The 16,944-nt window shown below is 46.8% G+C and overlaps 1 protein-coding gene across 4 annotated transcripts in view; it reads right to left on the bottom strand.

Moving 5' to 3' along the window:
- Positions 1–37: 37 nt before the first annotated feature.
- The window catches only part of LPO (lactoperoxidase), a 29,949-nt gene continuing 13,042 nt past the window's right edge, over positions 38–16,944 (bottom strand). For all 4 annotated transcript variants that reach the window (XM_070772523.1, XM_070772522.1, XM_019980642.2 and 1 more), the window contains exons 5-13: positions 16,705–16,822; positions 16,164–16,293; positions 15,220–15,426; positions 13,458–13,782; positions 11,688–11,848; positions 3,015–3,267; positions 1,772–1,945; positions 911–1,148; positions 38–723 (exon numbers count right to left, since the gene is read on the bottom strand). In XM_070772523.1, coding sequence (XP_070628624.1) covers positions 516–723; positions 911–1,148; positions 1,772–1,945; positions 3,015–3,267; positions 11,688–11,848; positions 13,458–13,782; positions 15,220–15,426; positions 16,164–16,293; positions 16,705–16,822 — 1,814 coding nt within the window. In that variant the 3' untranslated portion in view covers positions 38–515. The remainder of the gene's footprint in view (positions 724–910; positions 1,149–1,771; positions 1,946–3,014; positions 3,268–11,687; positions 11,849–13,457; positions 13,783–15,219; positions 15,427–16,163; positions 16,294–16,704; positions 16,823–16,944) is intronic.

The raw sequence follows: 16,944 nt of genomic DNA, 5'->3' as shown, positions 1-16,944 counted from the left end.
CTTCCAGAGGGGAACAAGGTCATCGCCAGCATCTGTGTTCAATCATCAGGTGTTTACTGAGCACTCACTGTGTGCCAAGGACTACGCTGGGGGCCCCAGGGCACACTTGGAAGCAGGTTGAAGGCCAAGCTCAAGAAGTTTACAATCTAGTTCAAGGGGAGGAGAGATACGGGTGTCAAGGCCACAGCCTCAGCCAAGACTTTTTTGGGGAAAGGATGGGTGACATCTGGCAAGCAAGATCAGAAGGCATTTTGGAGGGTGTAAGTCTTGACAGAAGGAGGGTTTCTGAAGACGGAGAGGATGTGGGATTCAATGGGAAGAGCTGGAGCGGCGAGGCGGCTGCCTTGGGCTTGAGCTAGGTGTGCTTGGGGGGCGTGCAGAGAGACTCGGCTGGACAGAAGGCCTGGGGCGGGGTAGGGAGCCCGAAGGGGCCAGGTCACTGAGTCTACTTGAAATGGCATCGTGGCCAAGGGGAGCTCTACTGCACAGTGTGGGAGGCTGTGGAGTCCGGGCCCCTAATTCTCCCTGGAGGCCCAGGGTGAGAGATCCAGCTTATCAACGGTTGAGCAATCCACAAAGTCATGTGGGTAGTTGTTGGCCTGGAAGGCGTGCAGCGGGACCTTCGTGATGTGGGTGTTGTCACAGATGAGGCGCGAGAAGGACACTTTCTGTAGAGAGTCCCGCTGCTTCTCAGTGAAGACCCCAGGGTTCTCCCACCAGAACCTGCAGAGACGCAAGCAGGGTCTCCATGCAGCCCAGCTGCTGGCCCTTTCCCACTCTGCCAAAGGGGAAGGGAGGAGGTCCCCGGGATCATGCTGAGGTCTGGCATCGGTCCTGCAGGACGCCCACCCCAATGCCCACCTCCAAGAAGGGCCTCCCCACCCGCCCTCCCCGCTGAGGTCTCACTCACCTGTCCCCATCACGTATCTGCTGGAATTGCCTCCCTAGGAGGCAGGCCAGGAGTGGCCCCACCCGGCCCCTTTCTACCATGGGCTCAGCGTTGCCTCCAATCCAGATGTCAATGTTGTCGGGGGTCTTATAGAGATCCATTAACTTCTTAGCCAGTATCTTGTTCTTCAGCACGGTCTGCAGCCCCTTCAGTGTCTTGGGCTGTGAGAGGCCACAGAAGCCCCTCCAGGAGTTGTACCCTAGGGCAGAGAGGTGGAAGCTGTCTAATGCCCTTTGAGGACATGCCCACTCCAGCTCCATCAGCCCCAGACAGTCTGTGTTCCCAGCCTCTGGGAACAGGGAGGCAGTGAGCCACTGTTCCACCTTGCAGCACTTGGGCTTCAAGGGAGCTAGCAGGATACGTGGTGCTTACTGTGGGTCCAGGCATTGCTCTAAGCCCTGTACACATATATAAACTGAAGAACAGGGATGTTAAGTCACTTGTCTAAGGTCACACAACTAGAATTTGAACCCAGACAGTCTGGCTGTTAAAGTTCTACATTTAGGAAGGTCCAGTAGTCATCGCTTTCCCTCTATTCTCCTTTTCTTAATATTTTCTGGACTTTTAGACTGCTTTCACAAATCAGTGGTTGATCGCTTTCATTTGAGGAGCCTAGTACCAGGCATAGTACCAGATATGTTCTCTGGTCTCTGTTTTAGGGAGACTGGAAGATGCCATTTCACAGGTGTGTTTTTAAAACAGGCATCTCTGCCTTCTGTTTTAGAATTGATCAGCTCCTCAGGGATATAGAGGAGAGTCCCTGGGAACCCCAGAAAGTAGCAAAACATTCCCCAGGCCTGGCTGGACCCTGGGCCCACTCACCAGGCATCCCATGGTCTCGGCAACGCTGTAAGTTGATAGCAGCCAGGTCAAAGCCGTGGATCTTGTGAGTGGGCTGGAAAAGCTTGTTGCGCAGCTCACTCGTCACCATTTTATCCTGATTCATCAGTTTGGACTTCTTGGCCAGCAGACCCCGCACCAGAGGGTCAATTCCACCTGCAAGGGAGACCCAGAGGTTTCTGGGGTGGGGCAGCTGGGGACATCTTCCATTCCCGGGCACGCCCTCCTCCTGACAGTTTCTCTTTCTCAGGTGAAAGACGGGCCAACTGCCCCTCTGGGGCTGGAACTGAGGAAAGAACACAGCTCGGCCCACAGGGTGTGCTGGGGGCTGGAGGCCCATCCACACTGCCTGCCATCCTGTGGTGATGCGTGAGCATAAGATTCAGGGTTTCTTCCAAGCTCCAGTTCAGAGAACTGGCTCCTTCTCCTCCATATGGTCCCCCAAGGAACTGTGCACCATGAGAAGAGATGGCAGAAATCTCTAGAAAAATGCCCTGACTTGTCAGGCCTTAAGTAAAAGCCAGTTTCAACACAGCCCAGCCCAGGATAAAGGAGAGCGGGGTCCAACCTTTGGCACTTAATGGAGGTGGAAAGCTGTAGAGAAGAGCAGAAAAGAGCAATTTATTTACTGTGTGTGTGTGTCAGCTGCTCAGTCACGTCTGACTCTTTGTGACCCCGTGGACTGTAGCCCGGCAGGCTCCTCTGTCCATGGAATTCTCCAGGAAAGAATACTGGAGTGGGTTGCCATTGCCCTTCTCCAGGGGATCTTCCCGACTCAGGGATCAAACCCAGGTCTCCTGCGTAGCAGGCAGATTGTTTACCATCTGAGCTATCCGGGGAAGCCCTATTTATTTATTAGACACAGGAATTCTTTCTGCAAGGGTCAGGGAAGCCTGAGGGAGGGAAAGGAAGCAGGGAAAACTCATAACCTTAAAGGACAGTGCAGGAAAGAAAGAATAATAACTAATATTTAGTGATCACCTCCTGTGTGTCAGGAACCACTGTAGGGCACTTTATGTATATATTTCATTTTTAATATCTTAGTGAGATAGATATTATTAGTGTCCCCATTTTACAAACGAAGAAACTGAGGCTCAGTGAGGTGCAGTCACTTGCCCAAGGTTGCACAGGAAGTGGTGGAAGCCTGACTTCCATGCCAGGTTTTTCTAGAAGCAGGCTGCAGAGTGAGACAGCCAGGTGATAGTGCATCCCCGAAAGGGCATACCGTCTTTGATTATCCTCCAGGTGTTGAAGAAGAGGGTGTGTAGGGGGAGCTCTGCTTCCGGACCCCATGGTTGGTAATTCTCATCCAGGCGGGACACAGTGGAGGGAACCTCCATGTGGCCAAAGCGGAAGGCAAAGGTGAAGACATTGGAAATTCGGGGATCCACAGAGTTATTATAGCCTTGGTAGGGCGGGATCCACTTCTGCATCTCACTACCTAGCACAATGGGTAGGTAGTCCCTAAAGGTGATGATCTGCAAGGAAAAACAAGTCATGAAAAAAAGGATGTGAGAAGACTCAAACCTTTGAGGAGTGAAGTTGGAGCCAAGGATGAGTGGTCAAAAATCAAGGATGGCAAATGGATTGCATATGTGTCTTATGTGTTGCATGTGTCCAATTCTCCTTCCCATAGCCCTAGCTGCTGCTGCGCTGCTGCGTCACTTCAGTCGTGTCTGACTCTGTGCAACCCCATAGATGGCAGCCCACCAGGCTCCCCTGTACCTGGGATTCTCCAGGCAAGAACACTGGAGTGGATTGCCATTTCCTTCTCCATTGCATGAAAGTGAAAAGTGAAAGTGAAGTCGCTCAGTCGTGTCCGACTCTTAGCGACCCCATGGACTGCAGCCTACCAGGCTCCTCCGTCCATGGGATTTTCTAGGCAAAAGTACTGGAGTGGGGTGCCATTGCCTTCTCCGTAGCCCTAGCAGACATTAGTAATTGATCATGACATACTTTCTGCTGATCTTCCATGATCTGTCTCAATATAGGCTCTACTGATCAGTCACTTGAATTTGACATTTGAAATGTACTCTCTTGGCCATCTTTGCTCTAAATTTATGATGAAGCTAACATCACAGTCTCTGTGTATCACTTTAACATAAAATTATATTATTAAACTTTTTCCCACAGGCCAGGGCAAGAGGAATGGAGAACCACAGGAATGAGTCACAGGGTAACCAAGGGGAGTTCATTCAATCCCCCATTCTGAAAGAAGTGCTGCTCCATGGAGAGGTCAGTGTCTTGTTTTATTTTGCTCATAAGAGTGAACTAACATAAACTGAGAAATTTTTGAAAAAATAAAAAGTCATGCCATCCCACAACACGATAATTATGTTAATTGTTTATTCTTTCTAATCTTTATGGTATGCATATTTTAACTTGGTCGTAATCCTAGAAAACATTTATGTGAAATGCATTCTGCTTTTCCACCTAACATCTCTCACGTTTCTATCTAGCTCACGATTATTATCCACTGAACGTGTATAATATTCTCTTGTCCTCACGGGTCCTTCCCATCCCTTCAGCAGCACACACTCTGGGGACACCATCCTTGGAGCAGGCCGCCTGCTCCTCAGGCTCTGGGAGGCAGCAGGAGATGGAACCCTGCCCCTGGTCACAGTGGACTGGCCTGACTGGGGCCCCAGACTAAGCTGGTTAGTCAGATTCTCTTGCTCAGGAATTTAGATTTCAGATGCAGCTATCCTGGACTGTTTCTGATGGTGCTCGATCGGAGGGGACAGACGGATTGTCATTTTCTACCATGAGCAGAAACGCAGAGAAAACCCATCTGCCGAGAAAGAGAGATGTGAGGAGAGAAGAGGCGAGGGAGAGACAGTGAGAATGACTTGCCTTAATTCCAAATGATTTCTAGTCTCTGGCTCTCACCCTTGCTGAGGCCCGACTACACTACACTCATTTCCCTGGGGTTCCAGGAGAAACCTTTAGGAGCTTCCATCTGATTCATGAGTAGGGTGAACCAATACTGAACATCTCAATTATCCCGAGTGGGTTTCTTTTTCTTGTAGTCCAAGAAACCCTATGCTGAAGCTCTAACTCTCTCCTGTGACTGTATTTGGAGACAGGGCCTGTAAAGAGGTAATTAAGGTTAAATGACGTCATAAGGGTGGAGCCCTAATCCAATAAGACTAGTGTCCTTACAAGAGAGATGCACACAGGGGGGAAAATCACATGAGAAAAACATACAGTGAAGGTGGCCAAGCCAAGGAGAAAGGCTTCAGGAGAAATCAAATCTGCTAACTCCTTAATCTTGGATTTCCAGTCTCCAGAACTGTGAGAAAATACCTTTCTGTTGTGTAAGCCACCCGGTCTGCATTACTCTGTTATGGCAGCCCAAGCAAACTAATAAAAGCCTCAACTCAGATAGCCTTCAGGTAGGTAAGTTTTATCCTTTGATTTCCTATACATATCTCCAGCAGCAAGATTTATGGGTCTAAATTTAAAAAAAAAATAAGTGTTGAACTGTGGAGATTTTGCTAAGAAATGAATGGAAATAGTTTTCTTGGATGGTTAAAAATATGTGCATGGGGCTTCTGGTTCCAAAACAAGGTGGAGTTCACTCAGTTTTCCTTACTGACTGTAACTAAATAAACCTAAATGTGTCCTCCACTAAATAGAACTAAACGCCCTGGAAATTATCCAACAGACAGCACTAAATAGACTCCGAAAGCTGGTAAGATGGACTAGCTAAAGACCTTGTCAAGGAATGACACAATGGTGAGTTCCTGCATACCCCAGATTAGGTCCATAGGAGGATGGCCATCTTCAACCTCCAATAGAAATAGACAAGAGCAGTTAAGAAAAACCTTCTCTCTCCTTCTCCAGAGGACCTGCCTAGGGGGAAGTTCAGCAAAAACCTAGTAAAGAGTCCCCAAATCTGCTTCACAATTCAAGCCATTAGCCATCTCAACTGTTGATTCACAACCCACCCCACGATCTGCCTGCAGCAGTGAAGCCCCGTGTCTCTGTTCTTCACCCAGTGGCATAGAGACTCAGGCACAGTAGCTTCCATAATTCTAGAAGGTTAACCCATAACGCTAGAAAGTTACTCAGCAACAGAAGGCAGCCAGGAAAGTACCTTCCTGCCCTGCAGACAGAGTCAGCAGGGATTGGGTGGGGACCCCAGAAGAATGAAGAAGAATGAAGCAGACCAGAATAGCATTGTAAGGGCTTAGAAAGCTAAACTCTCATTGGAAGTAAAGCTTGCAAAAGCTTGCCAGAACCTACAACCAAACCTACATGGGGTAACTTATTATTAAATAATATGTGCCTAAATAGAAGATTTAAATAGGATCAGGAGTCTCCTAACATAATAACTAAACTGTCCAGGGTAAAATTGAAAATCACCCATAATACCAAGAACCAGGAAAGCCAAAGTTGAATGAGAAAAGATAATAAACTGACGCCAATACTGGCATGAATCAGATGTTGGAATCATCTGATAAAGATTTTAAAGCAGCTGTCATTAAAATGCCTCAATAATCAATTTTAAGTTATCTTAAATGAAAAAACAGAACATTCCATAAAAGAAGTGCTAAGTCACTTCAGTCGTGTTCAACTCTTTGCAACCCCATGGACTGTAGCCTGCCAGGCTGCTCTATCGATGGGATTCTCCAGGCAAGAATACTGGAATGGGTTGCCATTTCTTTCTCCAATGAAAGAAGTAGAATTTATATAAAAAAGGAACAAACTGAAACTATATAACTGAGAATGCTGCTGCTGCTAAGTCGCGTCAGTTGTGTCTGACTCTGTGCGACCCCATAGACGGCAGCCCACCAGGCTCCCCCGTCCCTGGGATTCTCCAGGCAAGAACACTGGAGTGGGTTGCCATTTCCTTCTCCAATGCATGAAAGTGAAAAGTGAAAGTGGAGTCGCTCAGTTGTGTCCGACTCTTCAGGCCCCATGGACTGCAGCCTACCAGGCTCCTCCGCCCATGGGATTTTCCAGGCAAGAGTACTGGAGTGGGTTGCCATTGCCTTCTCCAATAAGGCGAATCAGTCAGTTCAGTTCAGTTCAGTTCAGTCGCTCAGTCGTGTCCAACTCTTTTCGACCCCATGAATTGCAGCACGCCAGGCCTCCCTGTCCATCACCAACTCCTGGAGTTCACGCAAACTAACGTGAACTAAGAATAGGATATAACTGAGATATAACTAACTCAAATAAAAACTTGTTGACTAGACCCAGTAGTAAGGTGGACATGGCAGGATAGAATTGAAGACAGATCAATAGAAATTAGTCAATCTGAAAAACAGAAAGAAAATAGACTAAAAAAAAAAAGCAAAAACAAACAAAAAGTCAAACAAACCAGAGCCTCCCTGTTCTGTGGCACAATAACAAAAAATCCAATGTTCACATTAATGGAATTAGAAGAGAAATTGGATGGGACTGAAATAGTATTTGAAGAAATAATGTCTGAACCACCCCCCCCCAAAATTAGTGACAGACATACATTAACATATATAAGAAGTTGAATTTCAAACAGAATAAACCCAAAGAAATCTACTGTAAGACACATCATAATTAAGTTTGTGAAAACTAAACACAAAAATTCTTAAAAACAGCCAAGGAGAAATGATATATTACCTACAAAGGAACACCAACTTGAATAGCTTCCCTCATAGCTCAGTTGGTAAAGAATCCGCCTGCAATACAGGAGACCCTGGTTCCATTCCTGGGTCGGGAAGATCCCCTGGAGGGGATAGGCTACCTACTCCAGTTTTCTTGGGCTTCCCTGGTGGCTCAGCTGGTAAAGAATCCGCCTGGAAAGTGGGACGCCTGGGTTCGATCCCTGGGTTGGAAGATCCCCTGGAGGAGGGAAAGGCTACCCATTCCAGTATTCTGGCCCAGAGAATTCCATGGACTGTATAGTTCATGGGGTCACAAAAAGTAGGACACGACTGAGCGACCTTCACTTTCAATTTGAATAGCAGTGAATTTCTCATTTGAAACCATGGAGGCAAGAGGGAAGTGGCACAACATTTTTCAAGTGCTGAAAGAAAAGAACTGTCAACCTTGAATCTAGTATCTGGTAACACTATTCCTCTGGAATAAAAGGGAAATAAAGACATTCTCAGATGAAGGAAAGGAAGGGCATTTACTGTGAGCAGACCTATCCTCAGAGAATGGCTAAAAGAAACTCTTTAAATATAAAGAAATGATAACAGAAGGAGGCTAGGACCTCAGAAAGGAAGGAACAATGTAATAGGTAACATTCCACCCAATAGCAGAATGCGCAAGCTCTTCTTAAGGATCTGTGGAACATTCAACAAGATAACTGTACCAGAGTTACAAAGTAAACCTTAACAAATTTGAAAGAATTGAGATAGTATAGAGTATATTATCTGACAATGATGGAATCAAACTAGAAATCAGTAACAGAAAGGCAGCAGTGAAATCTCTGAACACTTGGAAATAAAATAATATACTTCTAAATAACCTACAGGTCAAAGAGAAAGGAAGTAACAACAAAACATACATATTGAATTAAAATGAAAACACAGTGTATTGACATTTGTGGGATACAATTAACAGTGCCAAGAGACATTTATATCACTTCTAATCCTTATATTAGAAAAGAAGAAAGCTCTCAGATCAATAATCTAAGTTCTCACCTCAATAAACAAGCAGTAAGAACAAAATGAACCTAAAGCAACCAGAATAGACTAAAGAAGAAAAGTCATATAATTATATAAATCTATGCAGAAAAACCACTTGACAAAACCCCACATCTGTTCATTTAAAAACTTTCAGTACACTAGGGAAGAGCAGAACTCCCTCAACTTCATATACAGCACTTACAAAAACTTCACAATTAACATACTTAATGGTAAACCTTGAATGCTTTTCTTTTACTGTTGGGAAGATGAGACTGTCTGCTGTCACCACTCTTACTCAGTATAGTACTGGAAGTTATACTTTTCTTGCCTGTAATAAGGCAAGATAAAGAAATGAAAAACACACAAATTAGAAAAGAAGGAATATAACTAATTATTTATAGATGACACAACTATCTGTAGAAAATCCCAAGGAATCTACAGATTCCTAGAACTGAGCTTAGCAAGGTCATAGGATACAGAATCAACACGTAAAAATCAATTACATTGTTACACACTGATAATGAATATGTGGAAACTGAAATAAGAGATGTAATACCATTTACAATTCTTCCAAAGGAAGTTAATAGTCAGGTATGTAACAAGCATGTATAGGATCTGTATGATTAAAATTATAAAATGCTGATGAAATAAATCAAGGAAAATCTAAACATTTGGAGAGACATACTATGTTTATGGGCTTCCCTGATGGTAAAGAATCTGCCTGCAATGCGGGAGACCTGGGTTTGATCCCTGGGTTGGGAAGATTCCCCTGGAGGAGGGCATGTCAACCCACTCCAGTATTCTTGCCTGGAGAATCCCCATGAACAGAGGAGCCTGGTGGGCTACAGTCCATGGGGTCACAGAGTCAGACATGACTGAGCGACTAACACACACACACACACACACACTGTTTATGTATTGGAAAACTCAACATAGTAAGGATTTCAATTGTCCCTAAATTGATCTAAGGTTTAATACAATTCTTATCAAAATCTCAGCAAGACTTCCTTGTAGATATGGATAAGCATGTTTTAAAATGTATATGGAAAGGTGAAGACACTAATGATAGCCAAAATAATTTTGAAAAAGAAGAGTAAAGTGAGAAGAGTCATTTTTCCTAATGTTAAGTCTTATCATATAACTACAGTTATTGAACACTGGTACTGGTATAGGCATAGACATATAGATTAGTGGAATAGAAAGGGCAATCTAGAAATAGATTGATATAAATATGCCCAAATATTAATAATTTTTGACAAAAGAGCAAAAGCAATTCAATAGGAGAAAGATAGCCTTTCTATAAGTTGTGCTGGAGCAATCAGAAATTCATAGTCACCCTGCCCCTCAATAAACCCTGACCTAAACCTTATGCTTTATACAAAAATTAACCTCAAATGGATCATGAACTTAAATGTAAATGATAAAACCATAGAACGTCTAGAAAAATAAAACCAGGAGATAAATCTTTGGGACCTAAGACTCAGGGAAAGAACTGGGACTTGACACCAAAAGCACAATACGTGAAAGGAAAAAATGGATAAATTTGACTTCATTAAAATGAAAACCCTTACTCTGCAAAGAACTCTATTAAGAGAATGAAAAGACAAAGTACAGACTGGGAGAAAATATTTACAGTCACATATCTGACAAAAGACTCATAGCTAGAATGTAAAAAGAACTGGCTTCCCTGATGGTTCAGATAGTAAAGAATCTTCATGCAATGCAAGAGACCCAGGTTTGATCCCTGGGTCAGGAAGATCCCCTGGAGAAGGGAATGGTAACCCACTCCAGTATTCTTGCCTGGGGAAGTCCATGGACAGAGGAGCCTGGCAGGTTATAGTCCATGGGGTTGCAAAGAGTCAGACACGACTGAGTGACTAATACACACTGAAAACTCAACATCAAAATACAAACTCTAATTTGAAAATGGGCAAAATAGGGACTTCCCCGGTGGTCCGGTGGTTAAGAATCCACCTTCCAATGCTTCCAGTGCAGGTGCCTCGGGTTCCAATCCTGGTCTGTGCACTAAGCTCCCACTGCGGACAACTACCCTGGTGCACCGAAACTGCTGAGCTCACAGATCTTTCACAGTGAAAGATCTCACGTGCTGCAACTAAGACCCAAGGCAGCCAAAAAACAAACAAAATAAAAGCAAACAAAAAAAAAGGAAATGGGCAAAATACATGAACCAAAGTTTTACTGAAGAGGATATCCAGATGGCAAAAAAAAAAAAAAAAAAAAAAGCATGTGAAAAGATGTTCAGTGTGATCAGCCATCAGGTAAATGCAAAGGAAAATCACAATGCAGTATCATTACATACCTATCAGAAAGGGCGAGTGAAGTGAAAGTTGTTCAGTCGTGTTCGACTCTGCCATCCCATGGACTATACAGTCCATGGAATTCTCCAGGCCAGAATACTGGAGTGGGTAACCTTTCCCTTCCCCAGGGGATCTTTCCAACCCAGGGATCGAACCCAGGTCTCCTGAACTGCAGGCAGATTCTTTACCAGCTGAGCTACAGCTGGTAAAAAAGTAGCACAAGGGAGTAGTGTGGTGACGGAAGAGCTAAGTGTCTTTATTGTGGTGGTGGTTACATGAAATTACACATTTTTCATGATACAATTGCATGAAGCTACACACACACACATAGACACACCACACACGAATTGACTGCATTTATTATTGGTGAAATCTATTAAACTTTATGATTCATATCAATGTTAACTTCAGGCTTTTGCAATTGTACCATAGCTATGCAAAATGTTAGCATTGGGGGAGACTAGGTGCATGTACATTTTGGGGGCTACAACTCCCTAAGCATCTACAAGTATTTTTAAATAAAATGTTTTTTTAAAAAATGTGTATGGTTAATGTCAACATATCCACCTTTCTAAGTCTATTCTAGTCAATCAGTTGATCAACAATAGCAATTGACTCGTGTCTGTGACCTGTGGCTTAGGTGTGGGATTAAAAGATAATGGTGATGGAAAATAATGGTGATGGAACCATCCCAGGAGTGATGGAACCAATGGTCCCAGTGACGGCACCTGAGGGGGCACACTGAGTGACCAACATATGAATGACCTGCTGACACCCCGAATCCAGGGATTCATTTTGGGGCAGAGAAGCTGAAGAAACAGAAGGGAGGGTTTACAAGAGTGAGACAGTGGGAAAGAAGCAGGAGAGGAGAGGAAGCGGGGATGGAGGTCTGGCAGCAGGCAGAAGGCAGAGCCGGGTGAGTGAGCGAGGCTGGTGTACAGGCAGTGCTCCCGGGCTACTCACCTGTATGAAGGCTCCCAGGATTTTCCGGGCTTCCTGGTAGAGCTTCTCTCCATTCCAGTGAGGGTTGAGTTTCTTTAGTTCTCTGGCCAGCCGGTTGTGCTCCCGGAGAAGGAGGGTGTGGGCAGTGGCCAGCAGAATCTGCTCTGAGGCTCGAAAATCTCCTGAAAGCCCAGAAGGCAGGAAGGTGGGTTCACCCCGAGCAGCCCCTGAACCCAGTAACCTACGCAAAGAAATACATGATGGTGCTCCAGCAGGAAGCTCTCTTAAGTCCCTCCTTATAGTTAATTTAAGCTGGAAAGAGAGCTGAGTTGTGATTTACAGATTTGAATCCCAGCTCTGCACACACACCTTTTAGTTCTGTGACTTTGGACAAGTTACTTAATGTTTCTAAACCTCAGTCTTCATATCTGTGAAAATGGGGATAATAAGGTTGACCCCCCAACTAGACTGTGGTAAAGACTACAAATGACATTAAGAAGTAAAATTTTGCTAATTAAATCCAAATTGCCTTCTAAGACAGGACCTACAAATGATTGAGGGGCTTTTTATTGTTCAGAGCAACTCTGACGGTTTTAGGAATGCAAGTTTGAGGGCAGGAACCTGGGAAGGGTTAAATTATTCCGTGTAATAAGGAGACGAATCTAGAGATGGGGGCTGTTGGGAGGAGAGGGTCGTGTAGATGGTGAAAGACCAGATGCTTTACAGGGGGCTTGTTTTTGTGTCCTCTAATCGTCAGGAAAGTCTGTGAAATTCACAAATGCTTGGTCTTAGTGGATATTTTTATGGAAAGCAGGAAGGGCTTGGTTTTGTGTCTGGACTGATGTGAGATGTGTGTGGACACAGAATCCCAGGGATCTGGCAAGAGACCTGGGCCTTCTGCCATGTCTGAGTGGGCTTCATCCTAGAAGATTGGATTTTTGGAAGAGATAAGACCTCTGGAAGCCAAAGGCAAAGAGGACCAGGAATGAGCCCCTAGAATGAGAATTGGAGGCTTCAGTTGCATAGGCTGCATGGAGTGGGGCCTCTGTGCCAAGATTATAAAAAGCCTTAAAAATATACATTCCTTTTGATTTATATAGAACTTCCTCCTCTAGGAAGTTATCTTAGTAAACTTATTGAAAATCAGCACAAGGATTCATCAACAAGGATGCTCACGACCTTAAAAACAGCAACAAAATCACAGAAAAGCTAAAAATGACTTAAACGTCTCCAAATAGGGTTGGTAAAATAAATTATGATAAACATATGCCATGGAATGCCAGGTAACCATTAAAGATCATGATGTAGAAGAAAAAATATTTAAAGACATGATAGGTGAAGAGAAAACATCGGATTACAGAGCGGCACTCTAGTATGACCCCAATTGTGTAAAACAATGTAGAGCAAGATCTATGATAGGAAAAAAGCTGGAAAGATAGGCCTTAAAATGTCAACGATTATTATCTGTGAGTAGTGGGATTTTGTGGATTTTCTTATTTTCTTTGTGCTTTTCTGGATTTTCATAATTCTTTTTTTTTTTTTTTTTTTTTACATCCACTGAACACATGTTCCTAGATCCTGTATTTGTCTGGGCCCTTCTGCCAGTCCTGGACCAGTGCCTGCGGCAGTGGTGGCTTTCAGTGTGTATTTTTCCAGAAGACAATGAGAAGAAGCCTCCAGTGCTTGGAAGCCACCCAGCACCCTTGAGAAGCTCTTCCAGCCTCTCTCTGCTCTCAGTCCCCAGGATAATCCCTTTGTCCTTGGGCCCCTCTATTCCCAGCCTAGACTCACCCGCCAGGAAACAGGGCACGCGGGCGGTGGTGTTGATGAACTCACAGGGGCTTGGCTTCTTGTTGTTAAAGGGCAGGTAGGCCAGCCCGTGGTCCCAGGCTTCTTGGTTGACAGCCATGAGGCCCAGCGGGCTGCTGAGGTTCCGGAGACGGCTGGCCAGACTGGGCTCAGAGCCGTACACTAAGCTGGCGTCCAGGAAGGAGGTCACAGCATTGATCTGTTCTCGGGCCAATGACTGGTAAGGTGGAGTGGGGCAGACAAACCCGGCTCGGAAGAAAGGCATGCATTTCCCTTGAGTCTTCAACTTGGGATCATTTTTCGGGAACTGCAGAGAGATGGGGGTGGGTGACTGCAGAGGTGGTACAGCCAGCAGCCTCTCCCCAGGGTAGGTCTGGATGCAGCTGGCAAAGATGCTGATGGTGCCCTCCTGGGACCCTGGTGCCAGACACTGGCTCCAGAGGCCTCGTGCTGACGCTACATCCTGGGCCCCCAGGACCCTGAAGTTCACTACCTCCTGCTGTGTAAAAGGGCCAAGAGGAAAAGCTCCAAATTTTTGGTTGTGAGGGAGTCCTGAGATCTGGGCACAGGGAAGCAGGACATGAGGCAGGAAAGAGTTTGTTAATAATTACTACTAACAACAGCTACCATTTATTTATTTTGGACCTACCATGTGCTTGGTATCGTGCATACTTTATCTCACTTTGGTCCTCATAAAATCCTGTAAGGTAGGTAATTCTGTCCCACTTGATGAGAAAACTGAGGCTCCAAAAGGTTAAGTAATTTGCCCAAGAACTTACAAACTGAAAGGGAAAGATGTGGGACTCAGATCTAGGTTGACCTTACTCTACAGCTTATGTTCTTCACGTGCTGTGCTGCGCTAAGTCGCTTCAGTTGTGTCCGCCTCTTTTCGACCCTATGGACAGTAGCCTTCAGGCTTCTCTGTTCATGGGATTCTCCAGATAAGAAAACTGGAGTGGGTTGCCATGCCCTTCTTCAGGAGATCTTCCCAATCCAGGGATCGACTCCATGTCTCTTATGTCTCCTGCATTGGCATAAGTGCCACCTGGGAAGCCCGTGTTCTTCATAACACAACACATATTCTTGATATGCTTGAGTGAATAAATCACGCTCTCACTGTAAAACCCACGAATAAGACGAAAGGTGCGCCACTGCAAATTCCTTTCCCTTCCTGTTGGAAATTCCCATAAGTCCCTGCTGCTCGTTCTGACTCATCCATCACTCAGCTCTTTCTGAGAGTAGCCTTCCTGGACGCCATGATGACTCACGGTGGCATTCCACAAATTTACTGGGTATACAATGACTCTCCTGGGGATCTGGATAAAATGTAGATCCTGCTTCCCAATGTTTGGGGTGCGGTTTGAGATTTTACATTTCTAATAAGACCCCCGGTGACATCAGGGCTGCTGGGCCAGGGATGAAGAAAACCCTCTCCAGAGCTTCCCAGTTTTGCCACTAGTGATTACTTGTCCATTTCCCACACAGGTCCTCTGTCCTGGAGGGAAGGGATGCTGTCTCGTTCACCTTTGAATCTCAAGTGCTTAGTGTGTTGCCTGATGATGGCAGATGATGGATGTCTACTTACTAAATAAGTGGGCGAATGAATGAATAGAATGTGAGAGGCTTGGGAAGCTGTCAGATCAGCATTCACGATCTCCAGGAGGTCCTGGCTGATGGGCTGGGAACACCTGCTACACCAGGGAGGCAAGCAGTTTGCCAGGGGCACCCCGCTGCAGGGGCCTACCATGATGGGGAAGCAGTTGTCTCCCTGGATACAGTACTCCTCACACTGGGTTTTAGAGTGCTCGTTGCTCCCCAGTTCCGTTTCTGGGGCGAAGTCCAGGTCGTGGTCCACAATCTGACCCCACTGCATGAAGAGCAGGGACCTGTTTTGGTCCAGAACACCCTCTTCGTCCAGGTAGCCTACAATTTTGTTGGATACCTCACGGGCCTACAGACGGAGACAGAAAGAGAGGGAAGAAAAGGTGCTTTGAAGATTCAGATTGAACGCAGTACACTGAGTACCCATGACGTAACAGGTACACTTCCTCTTCAGGACAAGCTCTGAAGTGGGTGGCATTACTCCCGTTCTGAGTCCAAGAGGGGTGAGAGCAATCACCCACTTCCTGCAGCTACAAAGGGCCAGGTCTGTATGACTTGATAGTTTCAAGGCCAATGCCCTTTTCACTCAAAGAGGGTAAACAAAGACAGGCTGTCCCTTAAGTAAATGCCACGGAGGAGGTGCCAGGTGTCTGGAACCAGGAACAGAGGGGCTCTGGGGAGGGCCTGCCAACTCAGATGAGGCCAATAGATGGGACCTCCAGGCAAACAACAGCTGATGCACTCCAGGGGCTGCGGCAGGACAAGCGCCAGCAGGATGGCGCAGGGAGGCCATCTGCTTGGGAGACCCCGGGGTACTTGGCTTGATGGCGGCTGGGCCATGACCACCACGTGGCTGGGCTCGGGACGCGGGATCTGCAGCCCTCTAGTGGCGTTTTCCGGAACACGACGAGGGAGCGAGTCCCCATCTCCGTGTCTCCCCGGGTGTGGTTCTCCCGCGCGTCCGTCTCTCCTCGCGCCCGTGTCTGCGTCCTCTGCTTGGGTACTTAGCGGGGCGCCTCCCTTCCCCTCTGACTCCATGTGCCCGCGCCAGCTCGGGGTTCGCCCCCTCCCCGCGGCCGCGCTCACCAGCGGGACGCGGAAGCCGTTGCGCGTCTTCCTCTGCGTCCAGCCGAAGGGCAGGGCGAGCCCGTCCTCGTACTCCGCCGGCAGCCAGCGCGCCAGCGCCCTGTTGGCGGCGCCCAGTGCGGGGCTCCTCCTGAAACGGCAAGGCTGGCCCTCAGCCTCGTTCGGCTGGCTCCCGGGTCTGCTTCTCCGCACATCCTACGGGGATCCCCCAGGGAAGGACGGGAGCCTCTGCCCCAGGGAGACTGGATGCGGAGGAGGTGCCTCTCCTGTGTGAGGTGGTCTGGACCACTCCCATCCCCGAAGGCTCCGGGCTCCTCCGCCCCCGGGAAAGGCGCTCCTTCCAGCCGGATATACGGTGGTTTCTTTAGACAAGTTGGGAAAGTGAGGCGGGTTCCAACAGAACGGATTCCAGAGGGACGCTGGCCTGGGAGGGTGAGGTCGTGGGAGTCCTGCCTGTAGTGCCCAAGGAGCCAAGCCTCTGGCTGGGCTGGGCGGGGCAGGTGGGCCACCCTGCCCACTACACACCCCCATGGCCGCTCACCTGTTATTACAGTCTCCCGTGATGGTGCTGTAAGGGCTGTTTTCATCACATTTCACCAGAGGAACCGGGGCACCGCAGCCCACCTCCCAGGAGAGTGCAGTCAAGTCCAGGCTAGGGTCTGAAAGAGAAGAGATGCCACAGGGCAAGGTGGTGTCAGAAAACCCTCTATCCTTCCTGTGCCTGGGTTCTTCCTCCATTCCGAGGCCCTGAGGGGAGGTTCATCTTTTGGACCTGATTTTT

The sequence above is a fragment of the Bos indicus genome, chromosome 19 (genome assembly GCF_029378745.1).
Source record: "Bos indicus isolate NIAB-ARS_2022 breed Sahiwal x Tharparkar chromosome 19, NIAB-ARS_B.indTharparkar_mat_pri_1.0, whole genome shotgun sequence".
NCBI classification, from domain to species: Eukaryota; Metazoa; Chordata; class Mammalia; order Artiodactyla; family Bovidae; genus Bos; species Bos indicus.
Note: the sequence above shows the minus strand (reverse complement) of the source record. Positions and strands in the feature narration are given on the sequence as shown.